Genomic DNA, 26,113 nt, shown 5'->3' with positions numbered 1-26,113 from the left:
GAATAAGTGGAAAAAGTGGATAAGAGAAAAATCAACTCGTTTAAATTGTGGTGTTGGAGGAGAGTTTTGCAGGTACCATGGACCACGAAAACGACAAATAATTGGGTGTTAGAACAAATTAAACCAGAACTATCATTAGAAGCTAAAATGATGAAACTGAGGTTATCATACTTTGGAAACATCATGAGAAGACGGGATTCATTAGAAAATACAATAATGCTGGGAAAAACAGAAGGGAGTAGAAAAAGAGGAAGGCCAAACAAGAGATGGATTGATTCCATAAAGGAAGCCACAGACCTGAACTTACTGTTGGAAGCTGGCAAAAATGTAGTCGTGTAAGACACAGAGGGAGGTAGCAATAATATACAGCAGTCTATGTGCAAGAATACTTTACTTGTGCATTCAGCATACAGCATACAGCATACTGGTTACAGAATACAGGATACACGGCGGCGGCGGCGGCGGCGGCGGCGGCGGCGGCGGCGGCGGCAGTCCCCGACAGCATACAGTCTCGATATACGTTGCTCACTGTTAACTCCATCCAACTTTCCCCCACACTCAACACATTCCCTCCTGCTGGATTTATAGGGCCTTGGGCTCATTAGTGGTTACAGCTGCCTGATAGCAGTAACCTGAGTCTCGTTATCTCCCTGGCTCTGCCCAAGAGTAGCTTAACCCTTTCTTACCTTGTTTGTGAGGGCAACTGCTGGCTCTATGATAGCCAACATTCCCCACTTGGCATCACAAACATAACAATCCATATTTTTGCAGGGTGTGGTTACTATGCTATACATAATACATGATATATTTTTATAACATGGGGTACATTTTCACATACATTAATATATAGGTTTACATATCTATATATTCAGGTTCAAGTACATTAGGTTTCATCATATTCTAAGTGGTCAATCCAATCCCTTCCCCCATCCAACATTATGAACCAATTCCTATAGTCTCGTTCTGTCCAGTCATCTTTCTCTGGTGTTTCCTTTGTTACAGGGGTAGGTACTATTTTCTGTGTTGCTGCTTGCCTTTTTGTTTTGTCTACACTTGGTAATGTCTGCTTGTCTGCTTTGGTTTTGGGTTTTATCTTTCCTTCACTCTCTGTTATAATAGACACTATAAATCTTTCTGGTGGTTGTCCAAAATTGGACCTTTGTGACCGGCGTGGTCCAGTTTCTTGCTCTGAGCTTTCTGAATCTTCACTGCTCTGTTCTGCTCTAGCTACTGTGCTGCTTGTCGGCTCTTTATCATCAGCCGACTCAGCCTCTGCACTTTCTTGCTCTGAGCTTTCTGGATCCTCACTGCTCTGTTCTGCTCTAGCTACTGTGCTGCTTGTCGGCTCTTCATCATCAGCCGAGTCAGCCTCTGCACATTCCTGTTTCATTCCAGCAGGTTTGCTTTCTTTTCCCGCTTCACTGAGCACTTGAGGTTTTACTGCGCTATCTTGTGAAGCCGTGCTTTCTAACTCTACCATGTCAAAGTGCTCTGTGTCTTCCCATGCTTTATCATTTGCATAAACACTCCTACTGATAATAACTCTTTGTTTGCCAGGCACCCATATTCTATACAAACCGCATTCATAACCTAAAAGGTTTCCCTTTAATGCTCTTGCAGCTAATTTACCCTTCCTTTGTGCTTTAGGTATATTAGCCCAACAGGTGGTTCCAAAAGTTCGAATGTGGTTTAGCTTTGGCTTACATTTATACAACATTTCATATGGGCTGCAATTTACTGCCTTTGCATAGAGCCTATTTTGAACATAATTTGCATACATAACGCTTTCAGCCCACAACATTGAGGGTAATACAGAGTCTTTAAGCATAGCACGTGACATGTCCTGCAGGTATCGATTTCGGCGTTCCGCCAAGCCATTCTGAGAGGGTGAAAAGGGGGCTGTCAGGGAATGTTTTATCCCTTGTTCTTTAAAGAAGTTTTGCAGCCCTTGAGATAAGAATTCACCTCCTCGGTCTGAGTATAGCTGTGCTATCTTTTTACCAAACTTGTTTTCAACCCATTTAACGAAATATTTAATTTGTGCATCAGCTTCTGCTTTGTTTTTCAATAAATAACTAAACTAAACCGCAGTCTCCAACCCATTGACGTAATAAACCTTAAACAAAACTATGCAGGTAAGAAGCCAGCAGGCGTGTGGGGGCTTTCCAGTGTTTTGCACCGCCTGCAGCATGTACGACTATCTGCCTGTTGGACAGAAGTCGTGGGTATGCTCTCGGTGCAATGAGCTCCTGGCTCTCCAGGAACGACTTCATTTCCTTGAGGCCAAGGTGGCGGACCTGGAAAAGCTGAGAGAGGCAGAGAGGTGTGTGGAGGAGGCCTTCAGGGACGTTATAGCTGTGTCCCACTCCAACGATGATAGCTCTCCTGCTATCATGGACAACGATGGTCTCAGGGAAGGAGAGCATCCAGCTGAGGAAGAGGGAAACGATCCCTTAGAAGGGACCCATTCCTTGGGGGATGAGCAGCTATCCTCTCGTGCCGAGGATATATCTCCAGGGGGTGGAGGGATCCTTGTAGTGGGTGATTCGATCATTAGGAACATAGACAGTGGGGTGTGTGATGGGCGTGTAGACCGCAAGGTGTTTTGCCTGCCTGGTGCGAAGGTTGCGGATATCGCCCGTCGTTTAGATAGTTTGGTAGACAGTGCTGGGAAGGAGTCAGTGGTCGTGGTGCACGTTGGCACCAACGACATGGGGAAATGCAGCCGTGAGGTCCTGGAAGCAAAATTTAGGTTGCTAGGTAGGATGCTGAAAGCCAGGACCTCCAAGGTGGCTTTCTCTGAAATGCTACCAGTTCCATGCGCAGGACCAGCCAGACAGGCCCAGCTTTGCAGTCTCAATGCGTGGATGAGACGATGGTGTCGGGTGGAAGGGTTTGGATTTGTTAGGCACTGGGGAACATTTTGGGACAAGCCGGGCCTGTACAAAAGGGACGGGCTCCACTTGAACCAGAATGGAACCAGACTGCTGGCACTTAAAATTAAAAAGGTGGCAGAGCAGCTTTTAAACTGACTGAGGGGGGAAACCCGACAGGAGCTGAGAAAGGTCCGGTTCGGAATAAACCTCCCCCCTGGGATAAAAAGCAAAGAAATGATGAAATTTTAAAAGGGGTAGGCCTAGAAGTAGGCATTGTGAGAGCAGGGGCACAGGATATAAATTCAGAAGAGGAAAATTACCACAGGCCTAACCACAAGTGCCAAAGACACTTGAAGAGAGACACTGCTTACAAGTGCCTGTACGCTAATGCTAGGAGCCTGCGAACCAAGATGGGAGAACTGGAGTGCTTGGTCTTAGAGGAGAGCATTGATATAGTGAGCATAACGGAGACCTGGTGGAATGGAGAAAACCAGTGGGATACGGTTATCCCTGGATATAAACTATATCGGAAGGACAGGGAAGGACGTATTGGTGGCGGAGTCGCTCTATACGTGAAAGAAGGCATTGAATCCAGCAAGCTCGAAACCCCAAAAGAGGCAGACTCCTCCACAGAATCGTTGTGGGTGGTGATACCATGCCCCAGGAGGGACTTAATACTGGGAACGATCTATCGTCCCCCTGATCAAAATGCTCAGGGAGACCTTGAGATGAGATATGAAATTGAGGAAGCATCCAAACTAGGAAATGTGGTAGTAATGGGTGACTTCAACTACCCGGACATAGACTGGCTGCATATGTGTTCCAGTCATGACAAAGAAGCAAAGTTTCTAGATATTCTAAATGACTATTCCCTAGACCAGTTGGTCATAGAACCGACCAGAGGGACGGCAACCCTGGACTTAATCCTCAGTGGGGACCAGGACCTGGTGCAAGATGTAAGTGTTGTTGAACCGATTGGGAGCAGTGACCACAGTGCTATTAAATTAAACATACATGTAACTGGCCAATTGCCAAGAAAATCCAACACGGTCACATTTGACTTCAAAAGAGGAAACTTCACAAAAGTGAGGGGATTGGTAAAAAGAAAGCTGAAAAACAAAGTCCAGAGGGTCACATCACTCGAAAATGCTTGGAAGTTGTTTAAAAACACTATAGTAGAAGCTCAACTGGAGTGCATACCGCAGATCAGAAAAGGTACCGCCAGGGCCAAGAAGATGCCAGCATGGTTAACGAGCAAAGTCAAGGAAGCTCTAAGAGGCAAAAAGTCTTCCTTCAAAAAATGGAAGTCTTGTCCGAATGAAGAAAATAAAAAAGAACACAAACTCTGGCAAAAGAAATGCAAGAAGACAATAAGGGATGCTAAAAAAGAATTTGAGGAGCACATTGCTAAGAACATAAAAACCAACAACAAAAAATTCTATAAATACATCCAAAGCAGGAGACCATCTAGGGAGACAATTGGACCCTTGGATGATAAGGGAGTCAAAGGTGTACTAAAGAACGATAAGGAGATTGCAGAGAAGCTAAATGAATTCTTTGCATCTGTCTTCACAGTGAAAGATGTAGTAGGGCAGATCCCTGAACCTGAACTAACATTTGCAGGAAGGGATTCTGAGGAACTGAGACAAATAGTGGTAACGAGAGAGGAAGTTCTAAGCTTAATGGACAATATAAAAACTGACAAATCACCGGGCCCGGATGGCATCCACCCGAGAGTTCTCAAAGAACTCAAAGGTGAAATTGCTGATCTGCTAACTAAAATATGTAACTTGTCCCTCGGGTCCTCCTCCATGCCTGAGGACTGGAAAGTGGCAAATGTAACGCCAATCTTCAAAAAGGGATCCAGAGGGGATCCCAGAAATTACAGGCCAGTTAGCTTAACTTCTGTCCCTGGAAAACTGGTAGAAAGTATGATTAAAGCTAGATTAACTAAGCACATAGAAGAACAAGCCTTGCTGAAGCAGAGCGGCGGCGGCGGCGGCGGCGGCAGCAGTCCCCAACAGCATACAGTCTCAATATACGTTGCTCACTGTTAACTCCATCCAACTTTCCCCCCACACTCAATACATTCCCTCCTGCTGGATTTATAGGGCCTTGGGCTCATTAGTGGTTACAGCTGCCTGATAGTGGTAACCTGAGTCTTGTTATCTCCCTGGCTCTGCCCAAGAGTAGCTTAACCCTTTCTTACCTTGTTTGTGAGGGCAACTGCTGGCTCTATGATAGCCAACACTTACAAGATTTGACCAGGGTAGTTTATAACAGATGCTATTGGAGGTTGCTGATTCATAGAGTAGTCATAAGTTGTAATCAACTTGAAGGCACATAACAACAACAATCCCCATGGAATTCAGTGGGAGTTGAACTTGATGGCCTTATAGGCCCCTTCCAACTCCAGTTATAATGTACAGCTTCTCTGGCATGAACCCACACTAAAAATGGTGACAGAGAAATGGTGACAGAGCCACCGGGCTGGCTGAATGCCAGCTCAGTTGGGAGCTGCACACAGGGACCAGGAGGTAAAAGGTGGCTCCAATAAATACTCTTACCAGGGAGTAAGCGCTCCCGATTTACCGCCATTGTAATTATTTACCTATGCTTCCTTTTTCCCCCAGCAGAACTTTTTACCAGATTGGGATCCATAGGAGCGCTCCAAAGGGGAATTGGATATAGCAGAAATCCACTCCCCTTTGCTCCCCCTCTGCCACACCTCTGGAATGCCCCGCATTCGGGCCTTCTGCTGGCTTCTGCCAGCTCTCTGTCCTCCAGGCTGGGCTTTCCTGGCGGACCCCCAGCTGAACTGGCAGGATCCAGGTAGTGCTGCAGCTCCACTGGTACAAGAGGCTTCTGCCGGCAAAGTCCGGCAGTTCCAGGAGCTTCCTTGCTCAGCCGGAGGTGTGCCACATCCAATTCCTCCCAGCCAGGCACAAATACAATGCTCTAGTTAGGCATTAAGTATTTATAAAATTGCAATATTTATTTAAGTGTCCCCTGGAAAGGAGGAAGAGGGTAGGGAGAGAATCAGAACAGGTGAAGGCCACACTACCTTTCTCCCAGGAGCAAAGCACCTACGACAGTAGAGACTATTTCTGGACCAAAGTAAGATACTTTTCAGTGTAGTTGGTGATAACTATTGGTAAAATTGCAAGGGCTAACCGTCCATGGTACCTTTGCAAGAGATGAGAATGGGGGAGAAAACTAGAGTTTCCTAGCAGCCCTGCCAGATCCACTGGGCACCAAATGCCACTCCCTGACACTACCATCCCACCTTATTTGCTTCAGCTTCCGCCCTTTGGAAATTATACCCCACTTCTCCCCACACATATCCAGAGCCACAACTCCACTCTAACTAACTCTCAGCTTAACCTACCTGGGAGGGGAAAATCATGTACACCACCTTGAGCTCCTTGAAATAAAAAATAAACAGGCACACCACATTCATACGTTCCTAGCTGGGTTGAAGGTAGCTGTAAAAAGACTCTAACAGATACATTACAAAGCGGTACCTTCAAGGTCACCAAATCCATCCAAATAGTCAGACCACGTCCTCTGAAATTCAACCAGCCCCTCAGTTCTCTTCTGGATCACTGTCCATCCCCCTCCTCTAAACTCCATCTCGCACAATACCTGAAATGAATAAAGGTGGTGGTGGGAAATCCTTCAGCAAAACCACTTTGTAATGAAGCTAACACATGGCTTTTCCCCAAATGAAAGAAGCACCAGCATTTGTACACAATATGGATTTTTACAAAGTTTGGTTTTCAGTTTTCCATAGTGATGTCATTCTCATTTTTCCTTCACTTGATATATTTTAGGGAGATCTTTGAAAAATCCTTGGAAATGATTCATTCAGACCAGGTGCCGCTATCTCTGGGAAGGCTTCCTCTGCTACATTATCTGATCTGCCAAGGAAGGAGACACGGTGGAGCTCTCATGCTGAGTCTTGAACTCTCAGAGTTATGGATAGTTCAGCAAACCAATGCAAGGTGAGTTCTCACATTTGGTTACTGTGGTATTAGTTGTCATGCTCAGGACTGATGCTGGAACCCACATGGCAAAGTGGGTCAGAAGCTGATGGATCACAAATCACTCCAAGTGAGCAACTCACGAACGCTGAGAACAGGCTGAGCTTTTTAAAGCCTCTGCTGCCCACCCCAGACTTCCTTTCTGAGGCTCCACTCCCTTGTAGCTAACTTAGATTCTTAAACTGTTGATCCTCTGGCTTGAAAACGGGCACTCCTCCTCGGTTCCGTGGCCTCCCACCTGGTGCACTCCCTGTGGTGAGATCCAGAGCTTGGAAAAGTTACTTTTTTGAACTACAACTCCCATCAGCCCAATCCAGTGGCCATGCTGGCTGGGGCTGATGGGAGCTGTAGTTAAAAAAAGTAAATTTTCCAAGCTCTGGTGAGATCACGTGGGAGGCATTGGGTTCCTCAGGCTCAGGAGAAAGTGCCTGTGAGGGTCTGAGCCCTAACCCTGTAAATACAAAAGGTTCTTCTGGAGGCTCATGTCCATCAGCCTCAAGCTAGTAGCCTCCTGATATCCAGCAATAGGCTCAGACCCCATCTCCTTAGCTGGAGATGCTGCAGCCGCTGACTTTGAGCCTTCTGCTGCTGGACTTAATCCTCAGTGGGGACTGGGACCTGGTGCAAGATGTTGTCGAACCGATTGGGAGCAGTGACCATAGTGCTATTAAATTAAACATACATGTAAATGGCCTATTGCCAAGAAAATCCAACACTGTCACATTTGATTTCAAAAGAGGAAACTTCACAAAAATGAGGGGATTGGTAAAAAGAAAGCTGAAAAACAAAATCCAGAGGGTCACATCACTCGAAAATGCTTGGAAGTTGTTTAAAAACATTATATTAGAAGCTCAACTGGAGTGCATACCGCAGATCAGAAAAGGTACCACCAGGGCCAAGAAGATGCCAGCATGGTTAACGAGCAAAGTCAAGGAAGCTCTTAGAGGCAAAAAGTCTTCCTTCAGAAAATGGAAGTCTTGTCTGAATGAAGAAAATAAAAAGGAACACAAATTCTGGCAAAAGAAATGCAAGAAGACAATAAGGGATGCCAAAAAAGAATTTGAGGAGCACATTGCTAAGAACATAAAAACCAATAACAAAAAATTCTATAAATGCATTCAAAGCAGGAGACCATCTAGGGAGGCGATTGGACCCTTGGATGATAAGGAAGTCAAAGGTGTACTAAAGAACGATAAGGAGATTGCAGAGAAGCTAAATGAATTTTTTGCATCTGTCTTTTCAGTGGAAGATAAAGGGCAGATCCCTGAACCTGAACTAACATTTGTAGGAAGGAATACCGAGGAACTGAGACAAATAGTGGTAACGAGAGAGGAAGTTCTAGGCTTAGTAGACAATATAAAAACTGACAAATCACTGGGCCTGGATGGCATCCATCCGAGAGTTCTCAAAGAACTCAAATGTGAAATTGATGATCTGCTAACTAAAATATGTAACTTGTCCCTCAGGTCCTCCTCCATGCCTGAGGACTGGAAAGTGGCAAATGTAACGCCAATATTCAAAAAGGGATCCAGAGGGGATCCTGGAAATTACAGGCCAGTTAGCTTAACCTCTGTCCCTGGAAAACTGGTAGAAAGTATAATTAAAGCTCGATTAACTAAGCACATAGAAGAACAAGCCTTGCTGAAGCAGAGCCAGCATGGCTTCTGCAAGGGAAAGTCCTGTCTCAGTAACCTATTAGAATTCTTTGAGAGTGTCAACAAGCATATAGATAGAGGTGATCCAGTGGACATAGTGTACTTAGACTTTCAAAAAGTGTTTGACAAGGTACCTCACCAAAGGCTTCTGAGGAAGCTTAGCAGTCATGGAATAAGAGGAGAGGTCCTCTTGTGGATGAGAAATTGGTTAAGAAGCAGAAAGCAGAGAGTAGGAATAAACGGACAGTTCTCCCAATGGAGGGCTGTAGAAAGTGGAGTCCCTCAAGGATCGGTATTGGGACCTGTACTTTTCAACTTGTTCATTAATGACCTAGAATTAGGAGTGAGCAGTGAAGTGCCAAGTTTGCTGACGATACTAAATTGTTCAGGGTTGTTAAAACAAAAAGGGATTGCGAAGAGCTCCAAAAAGACCTCTCCAAACTGAGTGAATGGGCGGAAAATGGCAAATGCAGTTCAATATAAACAAGTGTAAAATTATGCATATTGGAGCAAAAAATCTTAATTTCACATATACGCTCATGGGGTCTGAACTGGCGGTGACCGACCTGGAGAGAGACCTCGGGGTTGTAGTGGACAGCACGATGAAAATGTGCGGCAGCTGTGAAAAAGGCAAATTCCATGCTAGCAATAATTAGGAAAGGTATTGAAAATAAAACAGCCGATATCATAATGCCGTTGTATAAATCTATGGTGCGTCCGTATTTGGAATACTGTGTACAGTTCTGGTCACCTCATCTCAAAAAGAATATTACAGAGTTGGAAAAGGTTCAGAAGAGGGCAACCAGAATGATCAAGGGGATGGAGCGACTCCCTTATGAGGAAAGGTTGCAGCATTTGGGGCTTTTTAGTTTAGAGAAAAGGCGGGTCAGAGGAGACATGATAGAAGTGTACAAAATTATGCATGGCATTGAGAAAGTGGATAGAGAAAAGTTTTTCTCCCTCTCTCATAATACTAGAACTCGTGGACATTCAAAGAAGCTGAATGTTGGAAGATTCAGGACAGACAAAAGGAAGTACTTCTTTACTCAGCACATAGTTAAACTATGGAATTTGCTCCCACAAGATGCAGTAATGGCCACCAACTTGGATGGCTTTAAAAGAAGATTAGACAAATTCATGGAGGACAGGGCTATCAATGGCTACTAGCCGTGATGGCTGTGCTCTGCCACCCTAGTCAGGCAGTATGTTTCTGAAAACCAGTTGCCTCAGGAGGGGAGAGTGTTCTTGCACTCGGGTCCTGCTTGCGGGCTTCCCCCAGGCACCTGGTTGGCCACTGTGAGAACAGGATGCTGGACTAGATGGGCCACTGGCCTGATCCAGCAGGCTCTTCTTATGTTCTTATGTTCTTATATGACTCTGGGGTCATGACAGTTGTGCTCCAAGCTGCACATGGCTGGTTTGTCGCTTAAGGCCAAGAAGAAAATTTTCCTGGGCTGCTGCAGCATGTACTCCAGAGGTACCAATGTGCTCTTCCTCTTTGCTTCTTGCTTGCACTGGCTCAGTCTCTTCTACACTGAACGCCGCCCTTAAAAATGCCAACATTCCATTTGGGGAGCTCTTTGTCTCATTTTTTAATCTCATTTCAACCTTTAGACTGTCCCACTGATTGTGAAGACAAATCCAAGCAATGCAGAAATTCAGGACAAATGATAGCATAAAAGAAGCCCATTAAGTATGTAAAACAATCTTAAATCTGTTGTTCACTTAAAACAGAAGGGTCCTGTTTGGTCTTTTGAGTATTAAGGTACACAACAGGGAGAAAATGCTGGAAATAAATACTGAAGGCAACTTTTTAGAAGCTGCTTGATAGTGAGTCAGACCATTGGTCCATCTAGGTCTAGGGTTGCCAGGTTCAATCCCTGAGACTGATCCTGTATCTTTAGGAGAAGAGAAAGTCAGCCAAGTGCAGGTGTTCTTGCAACCCTGTAATGAGAAAAACCAAAAGGTGGGATTCTCCCTCCCGCCTGCACAACTTTTATAGATACAAAAGACCTCTTGGTTGCCAGGCCCAGCCTCGAAGTCATGTTCCGTATCTTTAAAAGTCTACAAAGTAGGGGCCACAATTGAAAAAGCCCTTTCCCTAGTTCTCACCAGTCTAGCTGTTTTAACTGGTGGGATAGAGAGAAGGTCTTTTGAGGCTGATCTTGTTGAGCAGCATCCCTGATGATGTTGGAGGCGTTCCATAGACTGGGCCGAAACCGTATAGGGTTTTAAAGGTCAGAACCAACACCTTGAATTGGGCCCGGAAAACAACTGGTAACCAGTGCAACTTGCGTAGCATGCCTCCCCAAGACCACCCATTTCTCTGGCCAGCTCACTGAACCGATACACTCAGTGACTAATGTGACCACATGCACTAGGCATGCCTGGCACAGGTGCAATCCCTTTGCTTAAACATTTTTTTTCCTTTTATTTTCAAAGGTGCCCCATGTTGATTATATGGCTATAGTTATATGTAGCTGCAGGAGGTTATTTAAAGCAAAATTCTGTCTCTCGGTATGTGCATGTACATGTATTTAATCACAGAAATTCGCCTAAGATACCCTCGCTCCAGTCTTACAAAACGAGCACAGCTAGGGCTGTTCACAAAGAGCACTTTTTAAAAAGATGAAATCTCACCACTTAATTTTGTCATGGGGATGGAAGCTTGGGGGTGGGATGACCAAATCTAGCCCCCTCCCAAATAGCTTAGTAGGTGGTTATCAGCTCTTTAAAAGGTTCCCCTGACAAATGGATCAGAAATGGGAAGCACCCATTTGTGTATGGAGGTTCCAACTGAGCTAGGTATACTTTCAGTGTGAATGGCCTCTAGCTGGATCAGGCAACTGCTTGCAATATAACTTTGAGTATATTTAAGAATCAAGAGTGAGCCTTCAGACATTTCTAAATCTTACCCCTCTCCCCTCTGAAAACTTAATCTGCCCCCCTTTGAAATCTGAGGTTTCATCCCTGATTTCAAGTGTTAATGTCCTCCACCTCTTAGTTATTACACATCATATAACCATGTTTTTCCATTAGTCTTGATCTCTGGCCAGTATAATAGGCAAGCATTTTTCCTTATTTGATGACTTCAACTTCTGTAGACATTGGCACTAATTCCTAAATGTTGGAAAATTGTTTTTTTTAAAAAAGGGAAACATGGAAGTTAATTATTCTTATTTCAAAAGAATCATCCCATGTGTGCTGAAATATTTCATCGTTTTTTAAACTCCTGCAGGCACAAATTTGAAGTAAGGAATTAAAAAGGTATATATCATGGGAATAATCTGGCTGATGTTGAGTGAATGAATGAGTGTAAAACGAGTCTATTGTACAAAGGTAAAATGTACATTTGTTGCTCTGCCCACTTTTGCTTCTGCCCCCCCCAACACTGGCATGGGTCCCCAGAAGGTTGCCCGGAAGGGAATGTGTCCCTTGGGCTGGAAAAAGTTCCCCACCCCTGGGCTAAATGATCTACATGGTACCATTCCAGCTCTATCTCAACCAAGGGATGAGATGGGGCTATAAAGATAGAAGGGAGCAGGACTGGTTTCCTAGCTGGTCCCAAACTCACCAAATCCTGACTGCAGCGTTGATAGCAAAATAAGGAGCTTGTATGGGCGAGCTCTCCTTTCTCCCCACCTTGCTTGCTCCCAGGGCACCCACAACGGTAACATCACCAATCTCAGAGCTTTAAAATTTGATCTCTGATACACTTGTGGAAGGAGCAGCACAGTGCTTTGCCCCCTGAAATCTCCTAGGGGTACATCTTATTACCTGCTTCAAAAACCTTCAGTTTGGTTTGCTAACACCATGACCAAGGGAGAGGAAAGACACTACCCTTGCTCTTATGCAGGATCCTCCTCACTTTCTTTCCACTTTACCCTTTCTAGACTCATAAAAATGTAAAAAGTCACACTGCAGTTTCTTTGCAGCAGTTTCCTTCACCACAGGCAGATGGAGCTGCAAACTACAGTGTGAACACTTCAGCATTCCGCGGTGCTGGCTGGCCCAGATGCAACAGGACAGCAAGTAAGGTGGGTAGGTGGGTGTGCAAGTGACTGAGGAGCACTGGAGGGCTGGTGTCAGGTGAGCGAGGCAGCGGCGTGACAACACCTGGGCCCCCAGATAGGGTTGGAGATGGGGGTGGGGATAGCTAGGGTTCCGATTCCTGGGGTTAGATGCTGGGGTTGGCACACAAAGCACACAGGGGCAGCAGCCCCTAGTATAGTGAAATGATTATATCAATGAGCAAATATCTAGAGTTTCTGTAAAGAGGCCTTTTAAAAGTTCAGTTAATTGTGAGTTCTATGAACACGCCTTTGGAAAGAAATTTGTTCTTCATTCCAAAATGGTTGCAACTCTGCAAGTACCCCCTTAGCCTGTGAACACTCACTTCCCTCTTCTATTCTTTGTGTTCTCTCTAAACAATCCTCAGCCTAAAGATCTGGAGTGTACGATTAAAAGCACATTTTCCTAAGTCTTTATTAGTCACACAAGGCTGATCTGGCAAAGGCAACAATGCTGGGACTGATCCCAAGAGGGAGCATTTGTTTGGCAGGTCAGTTCACATCTCTGGAACAGCATTGTGTGCATTGCTGTGATAGGCATTCTTGGTTTGCAAAACCACAGTGCAGCTAAGAAGCAAAGCACATGTTAAACATCCTCCTTCTCTCTATCTCTTTCTCTCTCATGGATTTGAGGGGCTAACTACAGGCCCAAGGATTTGAACATGCCAAATTAATATAAAGCAGGTTAGGAAGCAATTTAAAGCAGTGGAGGAGAAGGTTACTGAACCTTTCCCCACCTGCCATTATTTGCTTGCAATCCCCTCCCTCCAGTCATTTTTCTATTAGCTGGGCTTCAGGACTGGAAGCCAACAATACCTAAGCAAAAATGACTGGGGGAGGGAACTGTGAATAAAATGTAGCAGACAGGCGAAGGGTTCTTCAGCCATCTAGGGTTGCCAGGTTCAAGGCCTGAGACTGATCCTGTATCTTTAGAAGAGAAAGTCAGCCAAGTACAGGTGTTCTTGCAGCACTGTAATGAGAAAAACCACAAGGTGAAATTCTCCTTTCCCCCTTCACAACTTTTAAAGATACAGAAGACCTCTTGGAGGCTGGGCCTGGCAACCAAGAGGTCTTCTGTATCTTTAAAAGTAGTGCAGGGGGAAGGGAGAATTCCACCTTGTGGTTTTTCCCATTACAGTGTTTCAAGAACACCTGCACTTGGCTGACTTTCTCTTCTCCTAAAGATATAGGATCAGTCTCAGGCCCTGAACCTGGCAACCCTACTCCCATCTGCTGCTTCTCCAGTTTAAATTTCCCACTTGCTTTAAGTAATATGACATAATAACCCATGTTTTAGTGCACAAACATGCTGCTGTCACATATAGTTAGCGTTGGAAGGTCACATCTGAAGGAAGACATAGTCCGCTGTTATTGAGCTGGCCAAAGATATACATGTAGCAAGCTCACATATAGCTACTTCATCCCTGAGATGTGGCCTTAAGAACATAAGAACATAAGAAGAGCCTGCTGGATCAGGCCAGTGGCCCATCTAGTCCAGCATCCTGTTCTCACAGTGGCCAACCAGGTGCCTGGGGAAAGCCCGCAAGCAGGACCCGAGTGCAAGAACACTCTCCCCTCCTGAGGCTTCCGGCAACTGGTTTTCAGAAGCATGCTGCCTCTGACTAGGGTGGCAGAGCACAGCCATCATGGCTAGTAGCCATTGATAGCCCTGTCCTCCATGAATTTGTCTAATCTTCTTTTAAAGCCATCCAAGCTGGTGGCCATTACTGCATCTTGTGGGAGCAAATTCCATAGTTTAACTATGCGCTGAGTAAAGAAGTACTTCTTTGGCAGCAGAATAACAACTAAGGGAGGGGAAGGATCACCATCTTAAGTCTGTCCATTATGGACTCTTGTACATCACATACAATGATAAACAATACAAGAGTGCTTCCAAATGGGGGCTAATATTACAAATAGGTCAATGAGATATCCCAAACAAGTAACTGGTAACTGGGTTGTGTTTTTTTTAACTTATTGGATTTCCTCCTGAAAGGGTAAATTCAGACTAAATGGGAAGGAAATACAGGCTAGCATTTTGAGGGTAAGTAGTTTTATATGGCTACTGCAAAAACTTGCACCCTAAGACTATATCCTATCCACATTTACCTGGAAGCAAATTCCATTGAACCTAATAGGACTTACTTCTAAGTAACATGTAGTAAGACTGAGCTGCAAGTATCACAAGCCTAAGCATAATTTGAATTCAGAATCAAAATACAAATGCTACAATGCATGATTTTGCCCAATATCAAAATAAAACAACATTCTAAACTCATCTACATAGATTTTAGCCACAATCCAGCACGGGCAGAACAATCCAACTTGCTTGAGGCCGGCAGAAGCGAAGCCAGCAGAGGCAGAGCTGGTGGAAGGGGCTGCAACATCCAGCTGCCGCTTGGAGGCCTCGTGGAGGGGAGGACAGTGGCTGTGCTGTCGGGGCGCGGCAGAAGGAAACAAAAATATATGTTTCCTTCCGTCACCCCTTTTCCTGCAGTACTGGCTGCCGCAACAGAGGGCCATGGGAGTGAGCAGAACATGACTTAGATATCGGGTAAGTCCGCCCCTTGGTCCCTTTTCCGACACACCACCAGAACACCCCTTTTGCAGGTCTTCCACCAGCTTCCACTGGGCTGAGCTTCTCTAGTGGATCTCTGGCTGAGCCGGGATCCAGCCGGCTCAGCTGGAAGTCCGCCATATCCAACTCCCCTGAGCCCAGCATAAATGCAAGTTGGATTGCACCCTTAGTTAGGATATTTTTAAATCCACTGAAATCAGCAGGCTCAAGCAGGCTACAGTCCTAAGCACACTGACTGGGGGGCAAGCACTATTGAACTCAATGAAATTTGCTTCTGATTAAAGACGCACAGAATTGCAATCTTCAAATTTCAAGACCTGAGCTTTGCAGAATTTGCCTATGTTGAAATATCAATCAATCAATTCAGATGTGTTGCTTAAAACCATAGGTCATCACAATATAACTAATATAGGAGGGATAAATATTTAAATATAATAATTTCTGATGCCAGGCATTGATTGAATTTACCTATGTACACTTTTTGTTTCAGCATTCATAGCAGCAAATCAACTGAAAACATAAAGGCATTTTGGAAAGTATTGTATACATGTGGTTTGGTTTGGGGGGTGGTTGCACACAGCTTTGGCACGCATTTTGTCTTTACTTTTAAAGTGCCGTATAAAAACGTTCAAGCCAAATTGGTATTAATCATTTTTCTTGTCAGCCGTTCAAAAGGAGAGACAGAGCCTTGCACTCTTACAAATAGGTATTCTGCTTTGATGACATTTGTAAATAAAACCAGTGTTTTCTTTACAATCATTAATATCTGTCATCTCTTTTTTTATTATGCTACAATTCGGAGAAAGACCAGCAAGCTTAAATCAAAAACAGCTAAATGTTTAAGGCTGCAGTCCAATACACACTTACCTGGGAGTAAGTCTTACTGAACCCAATGGAATTTACTTCTGAGTAGACATGTATTGGATTGCAGTCTTAGGCTCCTTAATTTTAAAGAGGCCAAGAGTCAGTTCACACAATGCATTTCTTGCTCACATAAGCAGACATAGTCTTTCCCAATATATATTTGTGTAAACATATGAATTCAAGGTGTTACTACTAATATATAAAGCCTTTAACAGATTGGGACCACTTTACTCGTGAGACTGCCTCACCCTATATGTGCTGTTGGAATAGGCAAACTTTCATGTTCCCTTGTAAAAAGGGAGATATGCCCTTTAAGAGATATTTGGGAAATATCCCATGTACCTGTTTACCATGATGTAACTTCCTAATGGGTGGGATTAGTTACCTGGCTTCCTCCTCCTTTGTCCTGGGGATTCCTGTATAATCTCCATTACGGAGCTTTTTACCTCTGGGAGAGGCCACATGGCAGATGCTCTCCTGAGAGCATCACACCAAAGACTAAAACGGACTACTACTTTTTCTTTCATCTAAACGAGAGCCTATGTTTCCTGAACATATGAAAGGTTGTGAGTAAATATGCTTTATCTTTTTATCTAAGAAGACTGCGTGTTAGTTATTTGATGAACTAGTATGTCTGTGGGAAAGGTGTGGACTGGTTTATATTCTCACTCTACTGCTTGCGTTTATATCTCTGCTAAGAAATAGGACCATGAAACCATTTCCTATTTCATTTTATATTTTTTAAAATACCAAACATGTGCCCACTCAAGCACTTCATTCTGCAGAACAGGCACTGTTACAGGTACCACACAATACTTGTTCTGCACTTGTAAGAAATTGTTCTTTTAGTGTGCAAGCGCCTACTCTTTGGAACTCCCTGCCTACTCACATCAGGCAGGCGCTTTCACTGTATTCCTTTCAGCACCTGCTTAAAACTTTTCTGTTTAGGTAAGCCTTTCCAGACACACAGAGCCTGTCCATACAACTGTATAATCTGCAGTGTTACAGCTTTGTGCCCTCAATAATTCACCGTCGTCCATATGATGTTGCAAGCTAATATGGATTTTCACATTCACAAATCTGCATTAGAAGCAGCACTGAAAAACCAATAAGCTTTCCTATACAGATAATCAATCGCATTAACGTCTGTGGACTCTGACGTAATGCTGCAGACTTTCCTGCAATAGGCGGTCCATGGGCATTCCATCATATGCCAAGCTGTGATGTCCCTGTATATATACAATACTGTAAATATGGTAAGTGTGGGTTTATTAGAGTAAATGAGGTAAGTGGACTGAGTGAGAAGGGGGAGTACATGGGTTGGAATGTTGATGAGTGTTGTACTATGATTGGCTGAGTATAAATGAGAAGATGACAGCTGGGGCGGGATTCGTTTGATGGGTTCGGTTGGTTCTGAGGGTTGGAGGGTGTATTGGATTAGACGGGTAATGAGGCAGGTTATTGATGACTAAGAAACATAAAGAGTAACGCATCTTATGAAACCACATGCTTGTTGACTAATCGTGTTATTCCCTGTGTATATAAATAAATATTTCTTGGTTTACCAAAACGGCTGATCCTTGGCTGGGCTTTCATAGACCAGAAGGGTGGGCAGGGCATATACCAAGGTTGGGAAAGAGTATCAATGGTGGCAGCAGTGAAGAGATAGTGTAACATCATCAGGTATCCAGAGCAACCCAGGGCTGTGATCTTTATAGGCACAAAGATACAGGGGGGGTTGAGGCCTGCAACTGCACCCAGACACAACGTAGCAATAAGCCAGGAGGAGACTAAGGCACAATCTCAAGGCATTATTGTTTACAGGGAGTGTCTGGTGGTGCTGCCTAGCAGTGGGATCTGGTGAGATCTTTGCTAGAGCCGGTGAGAGAACTGTTTTGAGAGCAGGACCCTGAGGTGGGACCATGACAAGGCGGTGACCACAGGAAGGGGCCTGACACAAGCCCCTTGTCTCCTTCCCACCCACTAGCACATCCACAAACCTGCACATGTGTGGGAATTTAAAAAAGATATGTTTCTGCGCTCTTCTGAAAAAGTGTGTGAAAAGCAAACGACCATGATGGACCAATCACTGAAAAGGGTTGGACTTAGGGGAGTGGCCAATGCTAAAGCAAAAAAAGAAAAGCCCACACATATGGACACTTGATAATTATGTTTTCACAATAATCCGACCACAAACAAGACATGAATGGATCTCAAGGCCACCAACCAAATATGGAAAACGTGGATTTTGTGGTTAGGTATAGATGGGCCCATAGATGTTGATCTGTTTTAATTGTTTTCAATATGTTTTTAATTACTTGTTTTTAACTGTTTTATTGATAATTTTAATGTTCTTTGTAGTTATGATTGGCTGTTAAATAAATAAATAAATATGAGGAAGGACTGTACCTCCATGCCATGGTAGAGTACATGTTTAGGGCCCCAGGTTCAATCCTAGATATCTTCAAGTAGGGATAGAAAAGTCTCCTGTCTGAAACCCTGCAGAGCCACAGCCAGTTGTGCAGTCACTCAGTACCACGGTAAATGGATCAGTGATTCAGCATAAAACAACTAGCTCCCTATAAGTGAACATAGGACTGCTCCTCGGAACAAGCATAGTTGTGTCCTACTCCTAGGTTGTTCTGGGGCCCCTACGCCTGTTGTAGCTACTGCTGCTAGCGGTTGTTTTAAGCTGGCCTTACTTGCTGGCTTTTTTTTCAGCACTGTCTAAAGAAGAACAAGTTCGTTTATTTATTAAAGTATTTATAAGCCACACTTTTCATAGAAGTACATCAAGGTGGCTTACAACATACAAAGGCACTATAAAATGTAAAAACCAACAAAAACATCATTTAAAAACAATAACAAAAGCATCAATAAATACTGCATTGGTTGGGGAAAAAATAAGGTTACAAAGACCCATTTAAAAAGTTCAGTTTTCAAGAGACACCTGAAAGAAAGGAGGGATGGTTCCACAGGGCAGGGCCTGCCACACTGAAGGCTTGGTCCCTGGTGGAGGCCAGCCGAACCAAAAGTGCCCCATCAGAAGATCTCAGTGACTGAGATAGAACAGAGGGAGTCAGGAGTTCCTTAGGGGACTCTGGGCCCAAGTCATTTAGGGCTTTGTGAATTCACACAAGTACCTTGAACCTAGCAAACTGGCAACCAGTGTAGCTCTTTCAGCAGCAGGGTAACATGTTGCCAGTAATCTGCTCCTGTAAGCAGTCTAGCCACTGCATTCTACATTAGTTGCAGTTTCCAGACCAGATACAAGGGCAGACCCACATAAAGCATGTTACACTAATCGAGTCTTGAGGTTACCAATGCACAGACCACTGTGGTCAGGGTGTTACGGTCCAAGTACGGTCACAGTTGGCATACCAGCCGAAGCTGGCAGAAAGCACTCTCGGCTACAGAGCTCCCTTGAGCCTCTAGTGGTGGATCTAGGAGTACCCCCAAACTGCATACCCCATTCAGGGCAGGCAATTGACCTATTTCCCTGACATAGGAACCACCCACCCACAAGACCTCCGTCTTTCCAGGATTCAAGCTCAGTTCATTAACCTCATCCAGTCTACCACTGCATCCAGGCACAGGTCCAAGACTTGCACAGCCTCTCCTGATTCAGATGCAATGGAGAAATAGAGCTGGTTATCGTTAGGGTACTGATGGCACCTTGCTCCAGAGCTCCTGATGACTGCTTCCAATGGCTTCATGTTGATGTTGAACAGTACTAGGGACGAGATAGTGCCCTGTGGCATGCCATAATATAAACACCTGGGGACCGAGGAGCACTCTCCCAATACTACGCTCTGGATACGACCCTGCAGGAATGAAAGGAGTCACCACTGCATGGTACCACCAATGCCCATCCTGCAGAGGCAGTCCAGAAGGATATCATGGTCAATGGTATCGAAAGCCAATGAGTTATCAAGCAGGAGGAGCAGGGTTGAATGCCCCTGTCCTTCTCTCCTCTATAAAGGTTATCAGTCAGGGTCACCAGGGCTGATTTGGTCCCAACCCCAGGCCTGAACCCAGACTGGAATGGATCCAGATAATCAGTCTCATCAAGGAATGTCTGCAGCTGTTCTGCCACAACCCTCTCAATCACCTTTCCCAGGGAAGGCGTATTTGCAACCAGGTGATAGTTGCCATCCATCAGGTCCGGGGCTGTTTTTTTTTTTCCTCTAGTGGCCACACTATCACCTCTTTTAAGGCTGCAGGTGCCACCTCCTCACACAAAGAGGCATTTAACATTCCCTCAACCCACCCAGTCAGCCCTCCTTGGTTTGATTTCAGTAACTATGACAAGCAGGGATTAAAAGGACATGAAGCTGGATGCATCCCTGCAAGCACCCTGCCCACATTATCAGGCAGAGCTTGGAAAACTTACTTTTTTAAACTACAACTCCCATCAGCCCCACCCAGCAAGGCCACTGCATTGGGCTGATGGGAGTTGTAGTTCAAAAAAGTAACTTTTCCAAGCTCTGTTATCAGGCCTTATAAACTGAAACTGATCCCACAAAGTTGGAGAAGACATAACATTGGACGCCTCCATTGGAACTGTAATCATAATGGTCGTATCTAGATCGCTAGCAGAGTTGAGCGACTTTATCCTCAAAATGATGGGCCAAATGGTCACAGCAGGCTGCCGTTGCCTCCAGAGGCCCGTACCCGGATGAACCAGAAGAGTGCTGCTGGATGGTTACTTAAGGATGCAGCAGAGGTCGCAAAGTAAGTTGACATAGCTGATAAGTCACTGGTTTTACAAGATAACCTTTTTGACTGTAGGAAAAACATTCTGTAGTTCTCCCCCTGGCCACACTAAACTCTGATGTTCACATGGTTCAGCCATCTAAGCTTCCAAAGGTCTAAGGTCTCTCAGGGTGTTTGCCAGTTGGAAAATAACTCCAAACTACAAAAGGATTGGTCATGTATTCCAGGACTGCTGGTTTCATAGGTTTGCCCCCAAAATATAGATTACAGTGCTAATATTGCCATTCATTTCTATGGGAGCTGAATCACACCTGTTAATTTTTAGTTTGGAAATAGGATCTTTGAAATGCCCAAGAAAAAAAGAGAATATGCTATATTCTGTGCTGGATGGGATGATGGTGATCTTGGTGTGGAGGAACTCTCTGTAGTTCCGTTGTCATGGACAGATCACTACCTGGTTGGGTTTAGACTCACTGGGACTCAAAACCTCTGCAGGGGTGGGGGACCAATTAGGATGGTCCGCCCCAGAAGGCTGATGGATCCAGATGGTTTCCTGAGAGCTCTTGGGTTTTTTTCTGTCACCTCGGCAGGCGATTCTGTTGAAGCTCTGGCTGACCTCTGGAATGGGGAAATGGCCAGGGTGGTGGACATGATTGCTCCTGAGCGTCCCCTCTCACGGAATGGAGCCAAACCAGCTCCCTGGTTTACCAGGGAGCTGATGGTGATGAAACAAATGAGACGGAGACTAGAGCGACGTTGGCGGAAGACTCGGAGCGAGTCTGACCGAACACGGGCTAGAGCCTATCTGAAGGCCTACTCCATGGCAGTGCGGGCAGCAAAGAAATTATTCTTTTCAGCCACCATTGTGTCTGCGGGGAGCCGACCAGCAGAGCTGTTTCGAGTGGTCAGGGGTCTCCTACATTCTGGCCCCCGAGAGGGTAATATAGACCACTCATCAGCCCACTGTCAAGAATTTGCACGACACTTCGCAGACAAAATCGTTCAGATTCGTTCCGACTTGGATGCTATAGTTGATACAGGCTCAGTGGATGTAACTTTGGCTCCTGCTTGTCCAATAATAATGGATTCTTTTCAGCTTGTACAACCCGAGGATGTGGACAGGATCCTTGGAGAGGTGAGGCCCACCACATGTCTGTTAGACCCTTGCCCTTCCTGGCTTATTAAAAGTGCCAGAGGTGGCCTAGCCAAGTGGGTGAAGGAAGTGGCCAATGCCTCCCTACAACAAGGCAGAGTTCCAATGTGCCTAAAGGAGGCAGTTGTAAGGCCTTTGTTGAAAAAGCCCTCCCTGGACCCCTCTATTCTGGATAATTATCGACCAGTGTCTAATATCCCATTCCTGGGCAAGGTAATAGAGCTTGTGGTGGCCTCCCAACTACAGGGATTCCTGGATGAAATGGATTATCTAGATCCATTTCATTCTGGTTTCAGACCTGGTTATGGGACGGAGATGGCTTTGGTCGCCTTGGTAGATGACCTACGCAGAGAACTGGACAGGGGGAGTGTGTCCCTGTTGGTTCTGTTGGACCTCTCAGCAGCTTTCGATACCATCGACCATGGTATCCTTCTGGGTCACCTTACCGGGATGGGACTTGGGGGCACCATTTTACGATGGCTCCATTCCTTCCTGGAGGGTCAAACCCAGAAGGTGGTGCTGGGGGATTCCTGTTCGACTCCTTGGCCGTTGGCCTGTGGGCTCCCTCAGGTTTCAGTTCTGTCCCCCATGCTATTTAATATCTACATGAAACCGCTGGGAGAGGTTGTCTGGAGATTTGGGGTTCGGTGCCACCAGTATGCTGATGACACCCAACTCTACTTCTCCTTTCCACCTAATTCCAAGCAAACTGTCTCGGTTCTAAACCAGTGTCTGACAGCAGTGGTGGACTGGATGAAGGTGAACAAGCTGAAGCTTAATCCAGACAAGACAGAGGTGCTCCTAGTCAGTCGAAAGGTGGATCAGGGAATAGGGGTTCAGCCTGTGCTGGATGGGGTTACACTCCCCCTGAAGATGCAGGTTCGCAGTTTGGGTGTGCTCCTGGACTCAGCCTTAAACCTGGAGGCCCAGGTTTCTGCGGTGGCCAGGAATGCTTTTGCACAGTTAAGATTAGTGTGCCAACTGCGCCCGTTCCTGGAGTCATCCGATCTGGCTATGGTGACACATGCCTTAGTTACATCCCACTTAGACTACTGTAACGCGCTCTACGTGGGGCTGCCTTTGAAGACTGTTTGGAAACTTCAGCTGGTGCAACGAGCTGCAGCCAGAATGTTAACTGGGGCTGGTTACAGGGACCATACAACTCCCCTGCTGCAACAGCTCCACTGGTTGCCAGTCTGTTTCCGGACACAATTCAAAGTGCTGGTTATGACCTATAAAGCCCTATACGGCTTAGGTCCAGGCTATCTGTCAGACCGTATCTCCCTATATGAACCTGCCCAGGCCCTTCAGGAGAGCCCTTCTCACGATCCCAGCACCTTCACAAGTGCGACTGGTGGGGACACGAGATAGGGCCTTTTCGGTGGCTGCCCCTAAGCTCTGGAACTCCCTCCCTAGGGAGGCAAGAATGGCCTCCTCTGTGCAGTCTTTCCGCCGACAGCTAAAGACTTTTTTCTTCCGGAAGGCCTTTGGAACTGAAGGTTTTAAGGGTAGTGACTGAAGAGGATGCTGTATGTTATTGTTTTGCCTGTATGCTCCTAAACTGGGTTGCAGTATTTTAAGAGTAATTGGTTTTAACATCTTAATAGTTTAATCCTGTTTTAATGCTGATTTTATATGTTTTATATTTTTATAGGTTCTTAATGATGTGGACTTGTTTTTATCTGGAAGCCGCCTTGAGTTCCAGTTTGGAAAAAGGGTGGGGTATAAATAAAGATGATAATAATAATAATGATGATGATAATGATGATGATAATAATAATAATAATATATTGTATTCATTTGCTTTCCAACATTTCACACAACTGTCAGTGCACTTCATTGACTATGTTTCTTCTCCTCTAAGGTATTTCCAGTTGGAGAAATGGACCCCCATATTAGAATAAAAATACTGGAACTTGGTAGCGGCTTAGAAAGTGTTAAAACCACTGCTAAAGAGACTGGGGTTGCTTTGACGCTGCCATAAGAAAATGAAAACCACCACAACCACCACCCAAACAAAAAGTAAGCATGAAAAATGGATATTACCTCAAAGGGGTAACTTGATCCTTCTGGGTGGATTATGTAGAGACCGCTTGGAGTTTTTGTAACAGAGCCAACAGTATCTTTAATATCGCTGCAATCTAAACCTGGCAGACGACATTACCAGAGGAAGTTCAGGTTCAACTTTGTGAAAGGAAGCAGAGTCAACTTTTTCTTGGCCAAACACTTTCCCCCTGAACTGCCCCCATAGCTCTGCCTGCAGTGGGCCCTTTAGGACAAGTGGGGCATTGCCCCACCAACCGCAGCCTGCCCCCCCTCCTTCCCCCCTTCCTCCACCCCTTCCTCCACCTTAGTTTCAATGTTGCTTTTGTGGAACTCAGCAGGGAGGCAGGTGGGGAGACAACTAGAATTAGTTGGCTCAGCCTGTCATGGGCTCTAACTCCATCTACTGTTGAACACCCTGCCTACTGCCCTACCAGTCTCAATGATGAAATCACCAGCCACCACTGTCTGCCAGATCCATGTGTATTTGAACAGTGGAGGGAAAGGTGGCTTCTGGGAAAAGTGGCAGGGAAAAGGTTAAGCAATAGGGTTGCCAGGTTCAGGGCCTGAGACTGATCCTGTATCTTTAGAAGAGAAAGTTAGCCAAGTGCAGGTGTTCTTGCGACACTGGAATGGGAAAAAACACAAGGTGGAATTCTCCCGTCCCCCTGCACATCTTTTAAAGATATAGAAGACCTCTTGGTTGCACAGCAACAGGAAGCAAGAGAGAGGTAGGTAAAATAGGCAGGATCTGTGTGCCCGGGGCAAGCTGGTGCCCAAGGGCCCAGTCAGTGACCTTCCCCCTCACTCCTCCTCCATCAGAGAGAGCTTACATGAATGAACTTTAATCTGTTGAATTGAATTGAGAGATCCCCAGGAATACCAGACTCAAAAGCTCAACTTTGGCTATAGCTACAGTCCACTTTCCCCTGCAATCTGTCCCTGTGTTCTGATTCTTCATGAACTGAACTACTTTGGTAATGACAATGAACTCCTGAGCTTGGCTGCATTGGGAATCTGTTTTAGATTCACCTGAAAAACAAACTTGTCCATACTATAAGTTCAGGGAAGGACAGAGAGAAAATAAATATTGTAGGGTGTGTTTGTTAACTCCTCTTTGAGAGTCCTTCCTTCTAGTCTTGTTTCTGACCTTTAGATTTTCCTTCCTGTTGGAAAATGAAAGGAAAACTTTTTATTTGGCTACTATGTAAAGGACTAACTAAGCATTTGGAAACTAATTGTTGAAAGCAATTGGATTTTTTTTAATGGCTGCTGGATTTTTCCATCCAGAAACCCTGAAAAGGCCTCATGCTGAGCTGCACATATTGGAAAATCAGAAATTGGGCCTAAGTGGCCAACCAGTAAGTTAGCTAACTGTAATGTATATAGCAGTATTTCTATTCCTCTAGGGCTGTTTTTATTCTTTGCCATCAAGTACTCAAGAATCAGAAAAAAATTAGGCACTATGATTGTGAGTATAGTGAGTATACTCACTATAAAAGAATAAAAAAGAAAAGAGTTAAAAGAGCAAAGGGTAACTTTGGGTAGACATTTTTTCAGATCACTTTAACTTATCTCTTTATTTCACCATTTAGCAATAAGCATCCAATCCTGCTCTACTTGTGTAATGACTGCAGAATAAACAAACTCTTACTTCTTACTGCAGACAAACCTATTTTAATTGCTGGCTGGGTAGAGAACACAACAAACTGAAAAGCAGAGCAAAGTAAGGTCCAAGGGATGGGGTCTAACTCTGGTCCATAATAAAAAGTCCTAATATTTAACTCTTCAAGGGTCATGTCACTATCCAGCCTGTGTTTTTTTCCAGGATCACTTAAGTAATTATTTACAAGATGACTGTGCTCATGAAAAATCGATCCTCATTCAGGGAAGCCTTAAGTGAGCAGACTTTGGGGGTCTTTCAGATGAGGCTTGTGTTGTGCACTGCCTTGTATTATACACTGAATTTTTCAGAGGGTCTTATTCTTAAATTGCTCTTAAAACAAGCTATCATTCCTTAAATGGAAGTTGTCCTTGGCTGTCATGTCACAAGTTAAAAAGATAATTTCCCCCCCAAAAATCCAGGGTATGAGAAGCATAGCTCTGAGGGGCCAG

At 44.9% G+C, this 26,113-nt stretch overlaps 1 protein-coding gene across 1 annotated transcript in view; it reads right to left on the bottom strand.

The window, feature by feature from the left end:
- The window catches only part of ANGPTL5 (angiopoietin like 5), a 52,878-nt gene that overhangs the window by 6,630 nt on the left and 20,135 nt on the right, over nt 1-26,113 (bottom strand). Inside the window, exons 5-6 of the mRNA XM_061629612.1 lie at nt 24,002-24,102; nt 6,401-6,521 (exon numbers count right to left, since the gene is read on the bottom strand). Of these exons, the coding sequence (XP_061485596.1) occupies nt 6,401-6,521; nt 24,002-24,102 (222 nt within the window). The remainder of the gene's footprint in view (nt 1-6,400; nt 6,522-24,001; nt 24,103-26,113) is intronic.

Source organism: Rhineura floridana, chromosome 5 (assembly GCF_030035675.1).
Source record: "Rhineura floridana isolate rRhiFlo1 chromosome 5, rRhiFlo1.hap2, whole genome shotgun sequence".
In the NCBI taxonomy this organism is placed as follows: Eukaryota; Metazoa; Chordata; class Lepidosauria; order Squamata; family Rhineuridae; genus Rhineura; species Rhineura floridana.
The sequence above is the reverse complement of the archived record's forward strand: the minus strand, read 5'-3'. Positions and strand labels throughout refer to the sequence as shown.